At 37.7% G+C, this 20,692-nt stretch overlaps 1 protein-coding gene across 2 annotated transcripts in view; it reads left to right on the top strand.

Moving 5' to 3' along the window:
- Positions 1–8,515, top strand: part of PPP2R2A (protein phosphatase 2 regulatory subunit Balpha) — a 93,806-nt gene extending 85,291 nt beyond the window's left edge. For both annotated transcript variants that reach the window (XM_037038698.1, XM_037038700.1), the window contains exons 9-10: positions 2,427–2,518; positions 5,983–8,515. In XM_037038698.1, coding sequence (XP_036894593.1) covers positions 2,427–2,518; positions 5,983–6,262 — 372 coding nt within the window. In that variant the 3' untranslated portion in view covers positions 6,263–8,515. The remainder of the gene's footprint in view (positions 1–2,426; positions 2,519–5,982) is intronic.
- Positions 8,516–20,692: the final 12,177 nt, after the last annotated feature.

The raw sequence follows: 20,692 nt of genomic DNA, 5'->3' as shown, positions 1-20,692 counted from the left end.
CTAATAACTGTTCTTTTTTTTTTTTTCTTTTTCTTTTTAAAATTATTTTATTGTTGTTCAATTACAGTTGTCTGCATTTACTCCCCAACTACTCCCCCATCCCCCCTTTTTTTCTTTTTTAAACTAACCGTATTGGAGGATAACGTTAGTGAATAGTTTCATACCGGTTTCAAGTGTATTTTTCTATGATACATGACCTTTGTATTGTGTTGGGTCTTAAGCTAAAGGAGAGAGGCCCGAAAGCCCAGCAGAGCTTTAGGAGTTGCCTGTCTGCTGTAGGATGTCAGTTCTGGCCTCACTTGTTAGCAGCCACTAACACTGATCTGCCTTCTCTTCTAGCGAGTGGTGAGGACATGCACGGCCAGGCCCAGGGTGCGGGCGGCCGGACCTTGTGTGAGGCCCTAGGTTGTTACAGTGTAGAAAACACTGAACGCTGCTTTAGAAATAAGAATGGGTAAATTTTACCTTCATGTTGTATATTCTCAGTAAAATTAGAATAGTATTTCTCAAACTTTTTAAGCCTTTTTGACAGACATAAATTTCCGAATACACATTAGGTTGAAGCAAAAGCAAAGAGATGCAGTTACTCTGTTTCTTAACTATTGGGTTGGACAAAAGGTCTGTTATGTTTTTTTCTGTAAAATAAAAGATGTTTTTTCATTTCCACTAATAACTTTATGGATTTGGATATTTTGAGTATGTCAGCTCTCTCCCACTATTGGCTTCTAGTGGGTAGAGGCCAGGGGTGCTGCTAAACATTTTCCAATGCATAAGACAGCCCCACAGCAAAGAGTTGCCCAAAATGTCGTCAGTACCAAGAAACTTTGCAAAAACACTTTTGACATGTTTGATCAGTTACAGAACCTTCTCCATACACTGCACAATTTTTTGTGTGTGTTTCAGTGTGTTTTTACTTTTCTTGGAATAACAAAGCATAATACACCAAAAATGTTGCGTATTTTCTTCCATCTTCAATATTAAAGTGGTTGCACAATAAGTCACCAGTTTTGATGTCTTATTTTAAATGCACACTGATAAGACAGCTGTCACAATGCAGTCTAACAAAATTGTTTCAAATAAAGTTACAGACAACTAAGTGCAACTAGAGCCATTGTACGGAAAAAACATAACAGACTCTTTGGCCAACACAATACACTTGTGTTGTGTAACTGCCAGATTTCTGATCTGCGTCCTAGCGATCCTCGCTCCCACTGCTCCATTCTCACTGAGAATAATCAGTTTGAATCTTAGCTTCATACTCATAAATTGTTGGGAAAACCTGTACATTCATTTCAAAACTTGGCTCAGTTGTTACAATTTACCTAATTTTTACCTTACTGGCAGTTTTTCTGCCTATGCTGAGTTAGGTTAGTGATTGAAAATGATGTCACATCATACTCAGATGTAGTGTATGCAGATTGAGGTCGGTGTTTTTTCTGTGCATTTGTATAAGCACCTTGGTGAGCTGTGTGTGATTGAAGGGTAATTCTGACTTTATTAGTGTTTCACCTTAACATGTTCACTTTTAATCCTGACCCTATATGAATTGCAATTCCTCCATGTTAACAGATTTCTACTTGATGTCTGCAGATGTGGCACAAATCATGCCACTGTGCTTAAAGTTAAGGTGACTTTAGGTTGTTTCATAAAGAACAGAATTCTAACATTTAGAAGGCACCTACTCTTGTCTCTCATCACTTCTTTTTAATGTCCTTTTTTTTTTCAGATAGCAGAAGTATTTTTAAACTGTCCTTTGTAATTTAACCATGTTAATGAAAGATATCATTTCTCAGGATATATTTAAAATACCAGATTTATATTATTTAGAATTGTATTTCTAAGAGCAAGGTATATATGTATTTTCATTAGCTTTGCTATTGTATAAGTAATATCAGGTGATACCAGTTTTTATTGATGTGCACCTAGAGTACCCATGTAATTTATGACCAAACCAGGACGTGGTTGTGCTGTGTATAACACATGTGCCTATGCCCAGAAAATGGCATTTTAAAAGGAAGTAAAGCACAGTATGGAGTGTTTTTTTTATCAGCAACTTGTAGACTGAACACCAAGTGGCAGCATATTTCAAATATTGCTGTAATCTCTAGTCTCTTATCTGAGCCATTTTCATATGTTTTCTGGCCTACACACTAGTCAGACTTACAAAGAGTGCCGAGAGTAAATGTGTGCTCTGTTGTTCGGGAGTAAAATGTGTGCTCCTTGAATGGGTCTTAATACGTTTGTAACAGAGTAAATGTCTTTGTTGTTACTAAGGGAATCAAGTTTCAGTGAGATTGAAAGGTATGTGTATGTATCTAAATATGCCTTTAAGACATGCAGACTTTTTAAATCAGTTTTCTAATTTTAATCAGTAAATCTTGGGGTGTCAATTAAGAATATATATATATATATTTATGTTTCCCCAGGTGCATGAATACCTCAGAAGTAAGCTTTGTTCGCTGTATGAAAATGACTGCATATTTGACAAATTCGAATGTTGTTGGAATGGCTCTGATAGGTAATTGATTTTAATTTGAACTCATTCAAATTTCATTTTATTTCAGCAACAACTTTCAACCTTTTTCATCTCATGGCACACGTAAAGTATCATTTTGATTCATTCACACTGGACAGCTANATATATATGTATTTATGTTTCCCCAGGTGCATGAATACCTCAGAAGTAAGCTTTGTTCACTGTATGAAAATGACTGCATATTTGACAAATTCGAATGTTGTTGGAATGGCTCTGATAGGTAATTGATTTTAATTTGAACTCATTCAAATTTCATTTTATTTCAGCAACAACTTTCAACCTTTTTCATCTCATGGCACACGTAAAGTATCATTTTGATTCATTCACACTGGACAGCTATTGTGTTGGCTGGTTTCATTTTCCTATTAGACAATCTAAGGGAAAAGTGGTCAGTGCCCCTAACTATAGTCAGGGGTTGCATGTTTTAAAATTCTTGAGGCACACCAGTTGAAGATCGCTATATTAGAGGAAAGAAATATACTATTTCATCACTCCTCCTAAAATGGTTGCCATATTAAAAATATGGCAAACTTTTTTTAGATTGACATAAATTAACCAATTCTAACTTCATTGCCCTGCCTTCTTAGTTTTCCTTGAAATAAATTTAGTAATCTTATAACAATATTGGCAGATTCAGAATGAAACATTGTATGTTACTAAGTAAATGTGAAAATATACAAAAATTCTATAAATTATGATTTAACTACCTTTAAATTTTCATCTTTTATGAACCAGATCAATCAAGTTTGACATACTAGCAGCTAAAATGTTAAAATTTCAGTTTGGTTGTTACTCTGCCATTAAACTCTAGCAATATTTAGACAGTAGATATTTCATTTGGAATGTTAAACGGTAATTTTCTGTCCAGAAAAAGTCCATGAAGTATGAAAAATAGAGATGTTTAGTGAAGAAGATACAAGAAACATTGTACACAGAAAAGTGATATCTCAGTCTCCTTCAAAGGAGACACCTTGGGACCTCACACAGTTCTCCCAGTCACCATCAGCTGCCCTGTCATATTTTCCTGAATCTCATTCATGGTCTGAAATCTCTTCCCTTTCAAAGGCGATTTTAGTTTTGGGAAAAGCCGGAAGTTTCAGGGTACCAAACTTGGGCTGTAGGGGGGTGCTGAGTCACCTGAGTGATTTGATATTTTGCCCAAAAAACTCAGCACGAGACATGATACATGAGTGGCTGCATGGTTGTGATACGCCAGTTGTCCATAGCTGCAGCCTTCTGACTCCGACAGACAATTTCCATGGAGGAATGTTTGAGCGTAATGCAAAATTTGATGCAGATTCATTGCTTTACTCGCTCAGTTTGAATATGACGGCCACAGAGTACACATGCTCACTCAGCATCTACCACCCCCCACCGGCTAGTGCAGTCAAGTTGTCATTGTTATCCATGCACATTCCAGTCCACTGTCCTTGGCTGCCAAATTACATCAGTGCTGCTCAAACTGTTCTCATTGTATTAACAATGGTTGGAAAATGGAGAAGCCAAAGAACTTACATGCATGACCCATGGACATGAACCAAGGTGGGGGGAATGATGGTGGGAAGGGAGTACAGGGCGGAGGGGAATAAAGGGAAGAAGAAAAATAACAATGGTTGGGCTTTTTCTGGTCAGACCAGACACACATATACACACAGGCACTTACACACAAACACACTTTTTATGTGATCCAGTTGAGAGTAAATTCTAAACATATTGCCCCTGAATTCTTGAATGAGTATTTTCTAAGATTAGACCCCCACCTATATACAATGACAGTGTCAGCCTCGAAAGTGGAAAAATTCCCATTTGATGCACTACCATCTCATCCACAGATTCCATTAAAATTTCACCAATTCTCAAATTGTGTCCTGTCTTGCAAACAAAAATAAATGGGGTTCAGTATCCAATCCAAAAGCATATGTGACAGTTGTCCTATCTCATTAGTCAGCTTTAATATGAAATAATTCTTTATTCTTTCCTCGTCTTTGGTGACCTTGGTGTTTTTAAAAAACACAAGCCAGTTATTTTACAGAAAGTTTTTAATTTGTTTTCTGTTTCCTCATGATTAAATTTAGGTTATACATTTTTTACAGGAATACCACAGAAATGTTGGCCTAATAACACCTTTTAAAATCTACAAATAGTCATAGATCATATATTCTAATTTAATAAAACTTCACAAATTCATATAACATGGTGGTGCTCATCTAAATTATATTAATTGTTTTAAAAGAAGTACAGTTTTGCCCTGGCTAGTGTAGCTCAGTGGATTGAGCACGAGCTTGTGAAGCAAAGGGTCACTAGTTCGATTCCCAGTCAGGGCACATGCCTGGGTTGCAGGCCAGTTCCCAGTAGGGGACACATGAGAGGCAACCACACACTGATGTTTCTCTTCCACTCTTTCTCCTTCCCTTCCCCTCTGTTTATAAACAAATAAATAAAATATTTTTAAAAAAAGAAATACAGTTTTATTACCTACCTTCAGGTGTGTGCATCAACATCAACATGAGTTCAATTAAAATGTCAGTTGTTCTTTGGGGGACTTAATGTTACTAAATATGACCTGTATGGTGTGTAATGTTTGTAGTAAGAGTTGCTTTCAAGCCTTACTTCACTTGAAACCATTTCTTGGTTTCCTGTAATCTTCTTTACAATAATAATCTAAACCATATGGGAATGTTGTAATGGGAGCATCACACCCTTTGTAAATTATTAACAGTTTCAAATGTGTGAAGTTTTACTCGCTGGGATACTTAGTACTTACACTGTGTTGAGCAGTGATGGATGACAGAACATGTCTTGGGCAGGGTAAGAATTTGGCACTCCTTAAACTGATATAAATATATTTGTCCAAAGAATTGCTAAAAATGTTTTTGGTGTTACAGGTAAAATGGTTTTCTGTTAATAAAAATTGTATATGCTACTTGATATTCTCAGAGGCATATCTCCTACTATAAGCATTGCAAGATGTGATTATCCAAACTAGGCAGTGACCTGTGAACAATTAAATAGCTTATATTTTAAATCATAAAGCATTGGTTTCTTGTGAACAGTTCTATACCACGCCTTCCTTTCGGGGAGGGGAAGTGGTTTTAGAGCCTGGGAGTACCACTGTTGGTTGGTATTTCTAGAAAGTGTCTGGTCTGGTTGATGGCGTAATTTGTAGTTGTAAAGATACTCAACAGGGTAACTCAGTACTGCTAAGATCTTTACTTGAGGCTGCTTTCCACTTTGGTGATAGTTTGGGTAGTCATGAAAAGGAAGGGTTTTTAACAACCAAGCTAACTCATACTGTATTTCTGGGCCGGTGTCACCAGCCTCACCCTGAAATCCAAATCTCCTTAAAATAGCTATTTCCAGTGAAGCACTAGGCCAGGATTGTCACAGAATCATTTTACTGAAAACAAACTCACTCATTTGACTAAATGTTCTGTCTACTTTTACAGTGTTGTCATGACTGGATCTTACAATAATTTCTTCAGAATGTTTGACAGGAACACAAAGCGAGACATAACCCTAGAAGCATCACGGGAAAACAATAAACCACGCACGGTTCTGAAGCCACGCAAAGTCTGTGCAAGTGGCAAGAGAAAGAAGGATGAAATAAGTGTTGACAGCCTAGACTTCAACAAGAAAATACTTCATACAGCCTGGCATCCCAAGGAGAACATCATTGCTGTAGCTACTACAAACAATCTGTATATATTTCAAGACAAAGTGAATTAGGTTGGCATTCCCAGCAGAAGAGCCCACTTCCTGCTTAGTTGAGATAGTTGAATCTAGCATATGTACCTAAAACAGAGAGAGGTCCATTGTGGTGCCCCTTTCCAGTGTTTGACAATGTGCCATTCGACAACACGTGTATAGCTACATGGAGAAAGCTCTGTGGATTCTTCACTGTGGTGTTCTCCATGTCTGCTAGCCATTTAGGTAAGGTTAGGGCACTTTTAATTTAAATGACTTCTTGCACCATCTTGCCTAATGGACTAGATTGGACTGTATCAACATTGATTTACTCCACTTTCTATGCCTTGCATTGTGATGACATCAAACACAGTGAAAGCTGTCAGTCATGCTTATGGGATTTAATTGTGTATCCTCATTACTGTATCATTTGTGGGGTACACCCCTCCCCCCTTTTTTAAATTAAATACAGCTCATTCTTACTGTGGCTTGTAGCATTCCTCCTCTCTGGCCTCCTGGACTCTTCCCTTCACGTCTCTCACCCTTGCCCCTCCACCCAGTCTTGGTGGTGGTATATTCGAGAAGGAACGAAAGCACACAAAAGGAGTCAGTTTGGGGTCAGTGGTAAAGGGGAGTATATGTTGCGAACAAATGTTTTAGTAACAGTTGGCTGTAATCACTCCTTGCCATGTCTGGCACTGAAAATAAGGGAAAAAAAACTACTACTGAATAAAAGTGACAAAGAATGGAGAATCTGGTTTTCTTTTTCTTTTTAATCTACCTCTTTATGCCAATATTTTGTGTCATAACTCTGGGCAAAATGACATGAATTTCCATTGTCTTACTGGTGTTTTTGTTATTTTTAACAAGTGTTCTTTTACATGGTGAAGGAGAGGTATTGGTTCTGAACATGTTTTGGTTTTATATATTGGATTTCACACCCTATAAATGCTACTAGAGGGTTTTTTTTAACTAGTTACAAGGGTATTTGGATACATTACATCTACCCTTAACCCATCTGTTAATAGAATTGTAAATGGGAACCAAATTTATGGAGCTTCATTTTAAAATACTTTTTACCGTACTTAATTTCATTTTTGCCTTACTAAATACTAAGTCAGACTTTGAAAACTTTTTTTAACAAGTTAAAACTTTTTTTGTCATTCAGTCATAAAACATTACACAAAACTATCCTCAAGTGATATACGTAGATAAAACTGACACTGCACTAAATTTTTTTTGTATTTTATTGCTATCAAATCTAAATGAAATGTACTTTGCCACAGATGATTTTTCTCTATTTTTGGTTTTCCAAAGCTATTACTATTAAAAACAAACTTTAAAGATACAGTGTTTGAAAAGTGCTTAATGGACTCCAACAGCTGCCTCAAATAAAATTGAGTAACCTGTATAGGACTACATTTCCCTGCGTGGTGATACCTTATCCAAAGAAGATGAGAACCCTTATTTTATATAGGTAAAATGTACCTTCGTCAGTCTTGCAGAAGCTTTAATGGAGAACAAATGGACTTTATTTTTAAAAGATAAATTGAGTAGGCATTTATATTATTAAAGAATGGTAGTATGCTTTGCTTGAGCAGTAATATAACAGCCTTGAATTTTGGAGGATTCTGAGTGCTTCTATTTATGTCCATTACCTGCTGTTCTATTCTCATCAATGAAAAATGATGAAGCAATTCGACCATAACGCCCTCTACACTTATACAAATATTATGTCTTGTAAACATTTTTAGCACACAGGAGAAATTTTATGTAATAAAATTACTGTATCTTTTGGACTTAAATTGGAATTTGTATTTAAACACATTGATTATATGTCTGATAATTCTTAAAATAATGGCACTTCTAATTTATTTGGGGATCTTGGGTGCATTCGTAATTTGTGTTGTTTGTTCTTCACACTTGGCAGTGGGCTGTTTTCCTGCCACAAGCATGGAACACTGATACTCTGTCTCTGATCGGGCACTCTCTCTGGTTTCTTTGGGAGCTTGTTTCCCTAAAGTTGGGGTGCGGGTCTTGAGGCAACATCACCAAAACAGCTCTTGGAAATTCTTTTTTAATTCAGCAGCAGCTATAATGATTTTCACTCATGACACTAAAGTTTAGTTTTCTATATTTAAGAGAAACATTGCTAAAATTAAAATGCCTCTATAAAGGAATGCTATTATAAATTGTAACTGTTCTCAAGTATCAGTTTTTAATTGGTGTAGCAAACTAAGCCCAGCCACTTATGGTCATGATTAATCTGTTTATTAATAAAAATTACACTTAGAATAAAGTCTTGTCAAGTTGCTTGTATTCTCCTATTCTCTTGATACCTACAAACATGCATATTCTACCACTTCTTTCTTAACTTTTTTTTTTTTTAATTACAGTATGTGCCCTGGCTGGCGTGGTTCAGTGGATAGAGCGCCAGACTGCGAATCAAAGGGTCACCGGTTCAATTCCCAGTCGAGGGTGCATGCCTAGGTTGCAGGCCAGGTCCCCAGTAGGGGTGCATGAGAGTCAACCACACAATGATTTTTCTCTTTCTCTCTTATCCCCTCCCTTCACTTCTCTCTAAAAATCTTTTTTTAAAAATTACAATATGAAAAAGTCATTCTGTTAATATTTTATCTTTAGTGGCTGGGCAATAGTTAAAAGTATCAATACATATTTATATATATATGTAACTAGTGGATATTAAGCTTCTGTGAAGCTGTTAGTCTTGTAATAAAAGATACACATTTGTTCCTTTCATATTAAGTAAGGATTTTTCTGGTTGCAGTTATTTCTTAAGAAAACTAGAAATGAAAACAGGTTCTTTCAGCATGTAACAGTATGTACGTGAGGAATGTGTTTATATTGTAAAGTTATATGTGAAAGCTAAAACAGTACTGATAAAAGTATTTTTAGTGAGATATAACCCATTACCTGCTTAGAGTGCGCTGCTTCAGTGTGGTTTTTTCCTGCCACATATAAATCCAAGTGGACATGGTAATGTACGTTTCAGAAAGAACAAAACCAAGCTTCCCCTACCCCAGCCCCCCAAAGAAAAATGTATCCTAGTGATCCAGAACCAAGTCATTTTCTTTAATATTTAAGAACATACTATTTCAGGTATCTGTTCTGATCTTGACTTAGTTGTTTTTTACCATTGTTAAAATGGTATTTTACACACCTCCCCAACCCTAAAGCTTAGGAAACTAACCCTGCTTCACTGAAATTATGCTTATGTGGCCAAACATTACAACTCAATTTAGTATTACTCAAATGCTTAGTGAATTTACAAAGTCTTGGGGTGTTCTCAAATGCTGAAGGTATTTGGTGGAATGATAAGTTGAGTTTCTTCTACTCAACATTTCATTGGGTATTAGACTTTGTAACCTACAGTATCTATAAAGAAACACTTTATAGGCTTGTAGTAATAATATTTAAAGGTTCCTCCTAACATAGTCCCTAACAAACAAGGCACTGCCAAGACTAGTTTCTTCCAAAAGGCATTTGGTGAACAAAACTTAATGGGCTTAATGGGGAAAATCAGGTATGTGTCTTTAATGTTCTAGCGTGTTGGCTATGTGTCTTGAACAGTAACAAGTTATTTGAGTACTCTGCCACCAGGGGGCGGCAGTTAAGTCAACAGCATTTATCAGGTATTCATTCTTTACTGGAAGAGCTTCATAATTAAAAACAAAATTGGGATCTGAATAAATGAAAAACCCAAAACATTTATGCCCAAGTAAAACCACTATTCAACATGACCCTGGAGAGATACCTCTAGGGCCCAAGAATGGAGGGAGAACCCAAATGCCAACTATGACGTCTGTGTAATAGAATGGAAGAGAGTTCTGAGATGCCCCTTCAGCCAGGTTACTCAGTCTGCCTACCCCGTTGCAAGATCAGATCCTCACATGCTATGCTAGGTTGCTCCTTATGAGGATACCAGGAGTTTCATGTTGCAGATTTATGCTAACTTTCTAATGTCTAAATTCCTTTTAAAACTAATGTGGTCTGAATATATGTTAAAAAAAAAAGACCCCACCAGTAACCTCAGGAAAAAAACCCATTCACATTTGTATGTATTTTTATTCTCTTGTGGGTATACTTTTTTTCTTTTTTTGCAGTAATTGGAACTGTATAATGTCATGTTTCTCTACACGGTATCGAGCAGTTTCCTATGTCAAATACTTTCTTTAAGCAAGATTTTTGTGTCTTCATAGCCTAACATTTATGGATGACCCAATATTTTAATCAGTCCCTGTTGTTAAGAGTGATTTTTCTTTTTCAAATACATATATTGGAACAGCGAATATATGTCGCAGCCATGATATGTAAAATTTTTAGGATATTCCTAGAAATACATTGTCAGATTGCCTTTCGAAAAATGGAAGTTCCATCACAAGTGCAGCAGGTTTTTAAATAATGGCATTTCAGTATAAGGTTGGTGAGATGCCATAGGAACTTTGCTCATTCTTATCAATTAGCCTCAGTAAAAATGGCTTTGTTACACATTATTGATGGTTCCAAGAACCTGTCGACAACATAAGTGTGGTGTTAAGGTATATGGTATTGTATATTCATGCTCACTAATGGACAAAATCCCATGTTTTATCCTTGTCTATTTGAAAAAGTAAAAAATAGTAACCCAATTTGTTTTTTTCATATTTCTAACCAGATCTTAATATGTATAATCTGAATACAAAACCTTTACCAGACATGTGCTTTACAAATATTTTCTCCCAGTCTGAGGCTTATCTACTGACAGCTTATTGAAGAGCAGAAGTTCTTAATTTTCACGAAGTTCACTTTACCAACTTTAATGTGTTACGCTTTGGGTGTCATATCTAAGAAATCCACCCAACTTGCCAATAGAAGTTTAATAGTTTTCAGTCTATCCATTTAGGTCTGATCCATTTGAATAAGTTTTCATACGTGGTACATATAAATTTACATATGCATCATTGTCTTTGCACCTTTGTCCAAAAAATCAGTTGACACTAACAGCGCTAGTGTCTCTCTCAACTCTTCCATTAGTTCATGTCTGCTTTCATCCATCCTGCGTTGCCTCGATTGCATAAGCAAGTAATCCAACTTTTTTGTTGTTCTTTTCAAAACTGTCTTGCTATTTCAGTTTCTTTGCCTTTCCATAGATGTTTTAGAATCAGCCTGTTAACAAACACAGTTTAGATTTTGTGGTGATTGCCTTGAATCCATAAGCCAGTTTAGAGAAAGTGGACATTTTAATACTTGTTCTGCCACCCAGGACTGCAGCGTATAGCTCCGTGGATACAGGTCTCTAATTTCTTCCATCAGTGTTCGGATCTTGCTCATGTATTATTAGCACCTCAAAGTTTGTGCGTGCTATTGTGTGTGACTTCAGATTTTCAGTTTCCAGTTGTTCGTTTGTAATAACTAGTAATGCAATTGATTTTTAAATACTGACCTTGTATCCCGACACCAAATTCACTTACATAGGTTTATAATTTTTTTCTGCTTAGTCATATTATTTGCAGATTATTGTTACAATAAATGTTTTATTTCTTTCCGGTCTTTCCAATTTTCCTTTCCAGTGCCTTTTCTTTTCTTTTTCTTGTCCTGCTTCTCTTGCTGGAGCTTCCAGGGGTAGGGAAAGGAGTTGTGCGCTCAGACACGCCCCTCCCTTGTCACCAACACTAGGGCACCACATTCAGCATTTGAGCATTAAGTGTTTGTTGCAGGATTCTTGTCGATGGCCTTTGTCAAGATGAGAAAATTCTTTTATTCTTAGTTTTCTGAGACATGTTAATGATGAATGGATGTGGGATTTTCTCAGATTTTTTTTCTGCATCTGTTGAAGTGATCATGTGGTTTTTCTTTATAATGTCGATATGGTGAATCACATTGCATTCCTAGACTATTGCTGGGATTCTTTTGCTAGTATTTTGTGGAGTATTTTGCATCAATGTTAACGAGGGATACTGACCTGTAGTTTCTTTATCTTCTAATGTCATTGTCTGATCAGTATAATACTGACCTCAAAATGAGTTTCTCTCCTGTATTATGAAAGAATGTGGGTAGAATTTATATAATTTCTTCCTTAGTAGGTAGAATTCACTAGTTATGCCATTTGGGCCTCTACTGGAAAATTTTTATCTGAAATCAATTTTTTCAATAGATAGAGGATAGCGTATATCATGTATTTCTTCCTGAGATTTGACAGTCTTTCAAGTAAATTGTCCATTTCATCTAAGTTGTCAGATTTAGGAGCATTATTTCATTTATATAATTGGTTGATTTTAGAAAGAAGAGAGGGAAGGTGAAAGAGTTCCACTTATTCTTGCATTCACTGGTTAATTCTTGTATGTGCCCTGACGAGATCAAATCTACCACCTTGGTGAATGGAGACAACATTCTAACCAACTGAGCTACCCAGCCAGGGCTAGAAGCATTGTTTTCTAAACCTTTGCCTTAGTCTTGTCAGGCTAGTATAACAAAATACCATAGACTGTTTGGTGGTATTAAAAAATAAATTTATGGTTAGGAAGTCCTCCAACCTAAAATGAAAACAGGCATTTTATTCTCATTTTCTACATGTTTTTATTATGAATCATTTTATTTTTCACTTCATTTCCATTTTTTAAAAGATTTTATTTATTTATTTTTAGAGAGGGGAAGGGAGGGAGAAAGAGAGAGAGAAACATCAATATGTGGTTGCCTCTCACATGACCCCCACTGAGGACCTGGCCTGCCACCCAGGCATGTGCCCTGACTGGGAATAGAACCAGCGACCCTTTGGTTTTCAGACCACGCTCAAGCCACTGAGCTACACCAGCCAGGCCGTTTTCATTTCTATTAATGATTACATAAGAGCTGTTCATTTCATGATATTTTAAATTTAACCATTAGAGCATTTAGTCATTATAGTTAGTATGCCAGTTGATTCTTTGATGTTTTATATAGGTATGCTGTGTCCAAAAAATTTATTTTTCAATAATGTAATTATTTCACTTTTATGCTTCAATTGCAAAATCTTCCAAAATAATGATATAGTCATGTGCTATGTAATGACACTTCAGTCCATGAAGGACTGTGCATATGACAGTGGTCCCATTAAATTATAATGGAAAGTTGTAAGAAGTGGAGAGATGTGGCTCAGGAAAATTTTTTCCTTGGATGGAAGCAGTATCTGTGGGGCTTGGCAGTCGAGTCCTCGCAGCATCTCAATTTTGAGTGCACAGACTACATGCCAGTCTGTCACCACTGACCTGGTTCAGCACAGAGGAGCCTGTCCCCTGTCCCTGCAGCATGACATATGCACAGGTCACTACAGCCCTGCCTCCCACCCAAATCTAGCTTGATGGTCTTCAGAACGCATGATTGTAGATTCTTTTTTTTTAAAGATGTTATTTATTTATCTTTAGAGGGAAAGGGAAGGAGAGCAGAGAAATATCAATGTGTGGTTGCCTCTTGTGAGTCCCCTGCCAGGAACTGGCCTGCAACGCAGGCATGTGCCCTGATGATTGCGGATTCTTTCTTGACAACCTAAGATCCTGTGCAAGGATACAGGTCCACAGGATCTACCTAATAAGTATTAAGTGCCACTGCCACAAAGTAAAAGCTTTCTGTGGTCGTGTGGGGCCAGCCCGTCCCTGTATTTTGGAAATATTTTCAGGTAGTAATGATGTAAAGCATAGGTAAGTTTTATTTTTGTTAATCAATATCAGAGGGAGCCCTTTGTGCCAGATAGTATCAATGGAACCAAAACCAAATTTCCAACGTTAAACTATTGAGGACTGAGTTCTACACCCCTTGAGTTCTGTCACCTCCCCCTCTTATGAATAACACCAAGCCCATTAGCCTTACCACAGCTCCAGCGTCCTGTAGCCAAAACCACACTGCCACAGCTATACCGTGTTGTTCCGTCTCTCCACCTTGATTTCTTCTTCCCACTCATCCTCAGGCTGCCTTTCACTCCCAATCATCACTGTTAACTGTGATCTATGCCTGGCCCACCCAGTTTCTCTGTTTGTCTAATCAACCCATGTCCCTGTTCATGGAGCAGCACCAACAGTCCATCGACCACAGCTTTGATGGTCCATTTATGAGTCTGAAAGAAGCAGTGGAAGAGCTTGTGGACAGTGTTTATAAAGTCCACCGTCACATCTTGAACCTTCACAAAATTCACTCGCCACTCACTCACAGACTCCCCAGAGCCACTCCCAGTCCTGCAAGCTCCATCCTGTGACAAATGGCCGACACAGGTGCACCATTTGTTGTCTTTTATACTGTCATTGTACTGTAGCTTTTATTTGTTTATATACACAAATACTTCTCACTGTGTTACAGTTGCTTAGAGTAGCCACAACAGTAACATGCTGTACAGGTGTGTGGTGGCCCAGGAGCAAGAGGCTAGACCACACAGGTTTGTGTGGGCGCACTCTGATCTCTGAGCATGCCAAATTTCTGGTGTCACAAGGCATCTCCTGTAAGTCTTAGTTCAAATGTCTACATCTCAGAGAGCTTTCTCCAGACTGAGGCCAATCCACTCCCCCTAGGTGAGCCTTGATCCCCAACCCCCAGGCCTTCTGTTTTCTTCATGGCACTTGTTTCTGGCTGAAGTTGTCCATCATTCACTTCAAAATTATCTGTCACCAATGAGAGAGCAAGCTGCGAAAAAGAGGCCTCGTCTGACTTCTCAACTGCAGTGGTCTGGACCCCAAATCATGCCTGGCACTTAATGCTCAAAGAATATTTTACTGAATGACTGAATACATACATACACCCTAGCTCTTCTATGAGTCTTCTGTAACCTTGCCCAAGCTACTCAATGTATTTAAGCTTTAGATTCCTCATCAGTAAATGACACTAATACTGATACTTCACTCATAAGGTTGCAATGAAGCTCAATTGAGGTAATATGTGTAAAGTGGATGGCATAGCCTCTGGCACTGAACAGTACCTGTTATGATGTTGGTCTTTCTAATGATGAGGTATTCTGTAATGTATTCTTTGAAGGAAATGTTCACTGGATACACAAATTTTAAGTTGACTTTTACACTTTCGGCACTTGAAAAAGATACCAGTATTTTCTGCCTTCCACAGTTTGCAGTAAGAAATCTGTTGTATCTTGTCTATAAATGTCTTTTTTTGTTGCTGCTTTACATTTTTTCTCTTATTCATTGCTTTGTGTTTTGCCATTTGAGTACAATGTGCCTTAGTATGATTTTCTTCATGTTTTGCCTGCCTGCGTTTTTTTGAGTATTTTGTAAGCATGGGATATTTTCATCAATTTGAGAGATTTTTCTTCACAGGAATTATTTCTTTAATGATTTCCTCTGTCCTTCCCTCTCTGCTCTCTTTTTGGGACTCCAATTATATATGTTTGACTTTTTGATAACATCCCCATAGGTCACTGACGGTCTGTTCATTTTTTCACCATTTTTCTCTTTGTACTTGGCTTTAAATGTATTCTATTGCTTTGTCACACATCTTTTCTTCTGCAATATACAAATGGCTGCTACACCTATCCAGTTCCTCAACCACACTGGACACATATCAAGTACTCAAGAGCTAGACATGGCTAATAGCAATGATATTGGACATCATTAGTCTTTTTTTAAAGATTTTATTTATTTATCTTAGAGGGGAAGGGAAGGAGAGAAATATCAATGTATGGTTGCCTCTCATTTGTCCCCTGCCGGGAACCAGGAACCAGGAACCGGCCTGCAACCCAGGCATGTGCCCTGACTGGGACTCGAACCGTGATCGTGTGGTTCACATGCCCGCGCTCAATCCACTGAGATACACCAGCCAGGGCTGGACATCATTAGTCTTACATACTTTTTACTATAGGGATAATTTAGATCTACACTACAAAGTCATGACTTTTCTGGAGTCTCTCATGAGGAATTCAGTGAGAATACCCCAATCTTTCTTAATATAACTCAAATATATCCCACTCAAACAATTTCCCCGGAAATTGTTCATCTTGCAGTTCCCCAAGTATTCTCTGCTTGTGGAATTTCACTCTATGCTTGCATGGCTTACTATTAAGCAGAGAATAAAAGGGATCAATATGCGGATTTCTTTTTCATGTATTGGTCCCTTTTCTCCAGAACCCTGTTCAATAAATTCTAGTCATCTCACCTCCCTGGACTCAGACCTCTGTCTCCATCTCACCAAGTCTGCCAACTCTGCTTTTTTCTTTTTAAACTTTGCTTCCTTTACTAGTGACTTATCTAAAATACCAAAGCTTTAATGAATTAATTAATATTTCTACCATTATACAAAATGATGAAATTATACACTGTAGAGTAATTTTTGCAACATAACACTTAGTTGTATCCATGCCCTGGGTTATTCTGTTTATAAATTTTTTATACACCTTTTCAATGAGTGCTGCATTCTTTTTTTTTTTTCCAATTTTTTTTATTTAATTATTTTTCAAGTACAGTTTGAGTGCTGCATTCTTGATTCTCCCATATTTACACAATTCTTACTGTATCTTTCTTTTATAGTTAGACACCTAAATATAAAGAAAATCAAAACTTCCCAAACAAGCGAATGACCACATATTTTAGTAGAAATTCTGGACAATGATAATAAAATGTGCAATATGTTAACACTGGAATGGAAAGGAAGAGATACATAGTAAGAGGCATTAGTTCAAAAGTTGCACTCATTTGTTTCTAATCAATGTATTACTTTGATCTGTTAACTTAAAATAAATTATATTAAAGCATGATATATAATAAATTCATTTTCTATTGCTTCCAAGCAAATCATCACAAACGTAGAGGGTTAAAACAACAGAAACTTGTTAGGTCACAGTTCTGTAGGTTAGTCCAGGTGGTCTTGGCTGGTTTCTCTGCTTCGGATCACACAATGATGAAATCAAAATCATCAATCATCTGGGAGAAGAAAAGAGGGTATGAGCAGTAGAGAGATAGAAAAGGAAACTGGGGAACTGCTGAGGATGATGGATATGTTCACCATCATAATTGTGGTGGTAGTTTCACAGTGCACATGCACTGTCCAAAGTTGTCAAATCACATTCTTATAAATACATGCTTTGTTGTATGTCAATTATTGTGCCAAAAAAAAAGTGTTTCAAGTAAGAAATCCAATCATGCATTATCTTATGAATGCTATTCTCAGGTAGAAAAGTTCAGTGCCAGATAATTGCATAAATTATGACAATAGGACCCATAATGAGCAGTGAATCTATGACTATAGAACTGAGACTTAAAAAAAATAGGGGGGCCCTGGCTGGTGTAGCTCATTGGATTGAGCGCGGGCCCATGAAGCAAAGGGTCGCTGATTCGATTCCGAATTAGGGCACATCCCTGGGTTGCAGGCCAGGTCTCTAGTGGGGGACACATGAGAGGCAACCATTGATGTTTCTCCCCCTCTCTTTCTCCTTCTGTCCCCTCTCTCTAAAAATAAATAAGTATTAAAAAAATAGGGGGATTATGCTCCTACTGTTGTTGATCACACTATTATTCCCAGTCCTTCACACTCTCAGAATCTATTCCTTCTTCAATGGGACTTTGCAGTTGGCTATTTGACTTGCTTTGGCCAATGGAATGTGTGTGGAAATGATAGTTCAGAGCTGCATCTACTCATTCTTTTTTGAGTTTCTTTCATCATTCTGAGAGGAATATCCCTGGCCAACCCATGGTTCAAAGAGGATGACTGATAGGGGCAGAGGTGGACCACGTTTCACCTTGAAACCAAATCCATCTGAGCTAAGTCTATATTAACCACCCTTCAGATGCAAGAGAGAAAATTAATTCTTTTTATTTAAACCAATGAGTTGGGCTGGTTTACTATACGGCATGATTGTGGCAATAGCTATAGGATACATATAATATATAAATTCTAATAATATTAGAATGAATAACTAACAAACATTGTTAGTTCTCATTCATTCCCATTTCATTAGAATGAAATGAATAACTAACAAAAGTTGTTTGTGGTGAAGAAAAGGTAAAAAGTAAGAGATAGGGCCAAGTATGATACCTTATTTCTACTCATCAAATATATCAAGTTCATGCATCAAATGACAGATACACAATAGTATCTAAAACTACAAAAGTAAATATTAAGAGAGAGTATGATTGACTAAAAAATGAGTAGTTGAAGGAAAGGTGGAAGAAAAAGAATTATACTAATTTCATTATTGTTTCTTTCTGGGCAGTAAAAGAAATTGTCTAAAGAGACTTCTGCCAAGATGGAGGCATAGGTGGAAACACTGTGCCTTCTCCCACAACCAAGTTTGAATACAACAAAGGTTTGGAGAACAAAGACTCAGCCAAAGACCAGAAAATTGAATTATACGGAAGTCCGACAATGACGAACTGTTCAACTGGGACGGTAAGAGGGGCGGAGCCAGCAGCAGAGCAGGGTCGGGCAGGAAAGATCCCCCGAACCAGGTGCGCAAGTGGCCCGGACCCAGTCAGGGTGTGGGGCAGTCTGACCGTGGTCCCACATTCGCGCACAATGAGATGGACCACGCAGGCCCCAGGGGGCGAGGGCTGATGGCCGTGGCACACTCGCGTGCAGTGGGATGAAAAACGTGGGCCCGGTGACGACAGCAGCTGCGGCACCTGTGGCTGCAGCGCGGGAGGTGGCAGACAGAATGCCATTGTTCCTCTTTGACCCCATCCCCACATACAACGTCACAACCGAGCGACTGAGTTGCCCTGCTCTGGTGAACACCTAGGGATCCGATCCTGCTATGTAACAGGCATGAACAGCCCAAAAGATGGCTCAAGAAGAACTCAAAGTCCCAGAGCCAATAACTCTCAGCCACCGAGAAATTGCCAGCCTCTCAGAAGCACAATTGAAGACACTGTTTATCAGGATGCTCACAGAACTGGTAGATTATAGTCACAAATTAGAGGAACATATGAAGGCTAAACTAATTGAAATGAAGGGAGATGTCCAGGAAACCAATAGCGATGGAAAGGAAACTGGGACTCAAATCAATGGAATGGACCAGAAGGAAGAACAAAACATCCAACCAGAAAGGAATGAAGAAATGAGAATTCAAAAAAATGAGGAGAGGCTTAGGAACCTCCAGGACATCTTTAAACATTCTAATATCCAGATTATAGGGGTACTAGAAGGGAAAAAGAAACAGCCACCAGTGGAACACTTATTTGAATAAATAATAAAGGAGAACTTCCCCAGTCTGGCAAAGGAAATAGACTTCCAGGAAATCCAGGAAGCTCAGAGAGTCCCAAAGAAGTTGGACCCAAGAAGGAACACACCAAGGCACATCATAATTACATTAGCCAAGACTAAAATGAAGGAGAGAATCCTAGAAGCAGCAAGAGATAAGGGGACAGTCACCTACAAAGGAGTACCCATCAGACTGTCAGCGGATTTCTCAAAAGAGACCTTACAGGCAAGAAGGGGCTGGAAAGAAGTATTCCAAGTCATGAAATCCAAAGACCTACAGCCAAGATTGCTTTATCCAGCAAAACTTTCATTTAGAATGGAAGGACAGATAAAGTGCTTCTCAGATAAGGTCAAGTTCAAGGAGTTCATCATCACCAAGCCCTTATTATATGAAATGCTAAAGGGACTTATATAAGAAAAAGAAGATGAAAAATATGAACAGTGAAAGGACAGCAAACACACAGTTATTAACAACCACACCTAAAACAAAAGCAAACCAAGAGGACAGCTAGATCAGGAGTGGAACCATAGAAATGAAGAACACATGGAGGGTTAGATATAGGGGGGTGGGAGGGGGAGAAGGGGGGAGAAGGCACAGAAAATAGCATAGAGGGTAGGTAGAAAATAGATAGGGGGGAGGGCGAGAATAGTGGCGAAAATATAGAATCCAAAGAACTTGAGACGTGGTTATAAACTAAGGGGGGGAGAATGGTGGGGGAGGGAGTGTGCGGGTGGAGGGGAATGAAGGGGGGGAATAGAACAACTGTAATGGTATAATCAATAAAATATATTTAAAAAAAAAGATTGTGGTGATGGTTGTATGAGTCTAAATATGATAATGCCAAATTGTGAACTTTAAGTGGTTTAATTTTGTAGTATGTGTATTATATCTGAAGTGAGGTGAAGAGAGTTAAGAATAAAACCATTAGGAAGGAATTAGATTCAAGATTCAATAAAATAGATAAACCATTAGGTACCATAATCAACCAAAAATAGAGGACAAATAACACAAAATAAGAAGCAAAGGTAATACCCTATAGAAACAAGAGTTAACCTCCATAAAAACACTAGGTCTGTGTGTTTCCTTAGAGGAACAGTTTCTTTAGGGAGACCAAATCCTCAAAAAAAAAGGAATTTCAACTTTATTACTTAACGCCATAGAAAAGGAAACTTTCTAATAATTTTAATAAAATGAGCGTAAGATTATACGAAACTCAAAAAAGATTGAGAAACATTTAAGATATTTTTGAAGAAGAAACTCTTTAAAGAAAAATAGTATAAGGAGGGATATCACAGTCTGAATGGGAA

Source organism: Sturnira hondurensis, unplaced genomic scaffold, assembly GCF_014824575.4.
Source record: "Sturnira hondurensis isolate 20B ecotype Veracruz unplaced genomic scaffold, ASM1482457v3 Scaffold0024805, whole genome shotgun sequence".
NCBI lineage: Eukaryota > Metazoa > Chordata > Mammalia > Chiroptera > Phyllostomidae > Sturnira > Sturnira hondurensis.
This window is presented reverse-complemented; position numbering and strand designations above follow the sequence as displayed.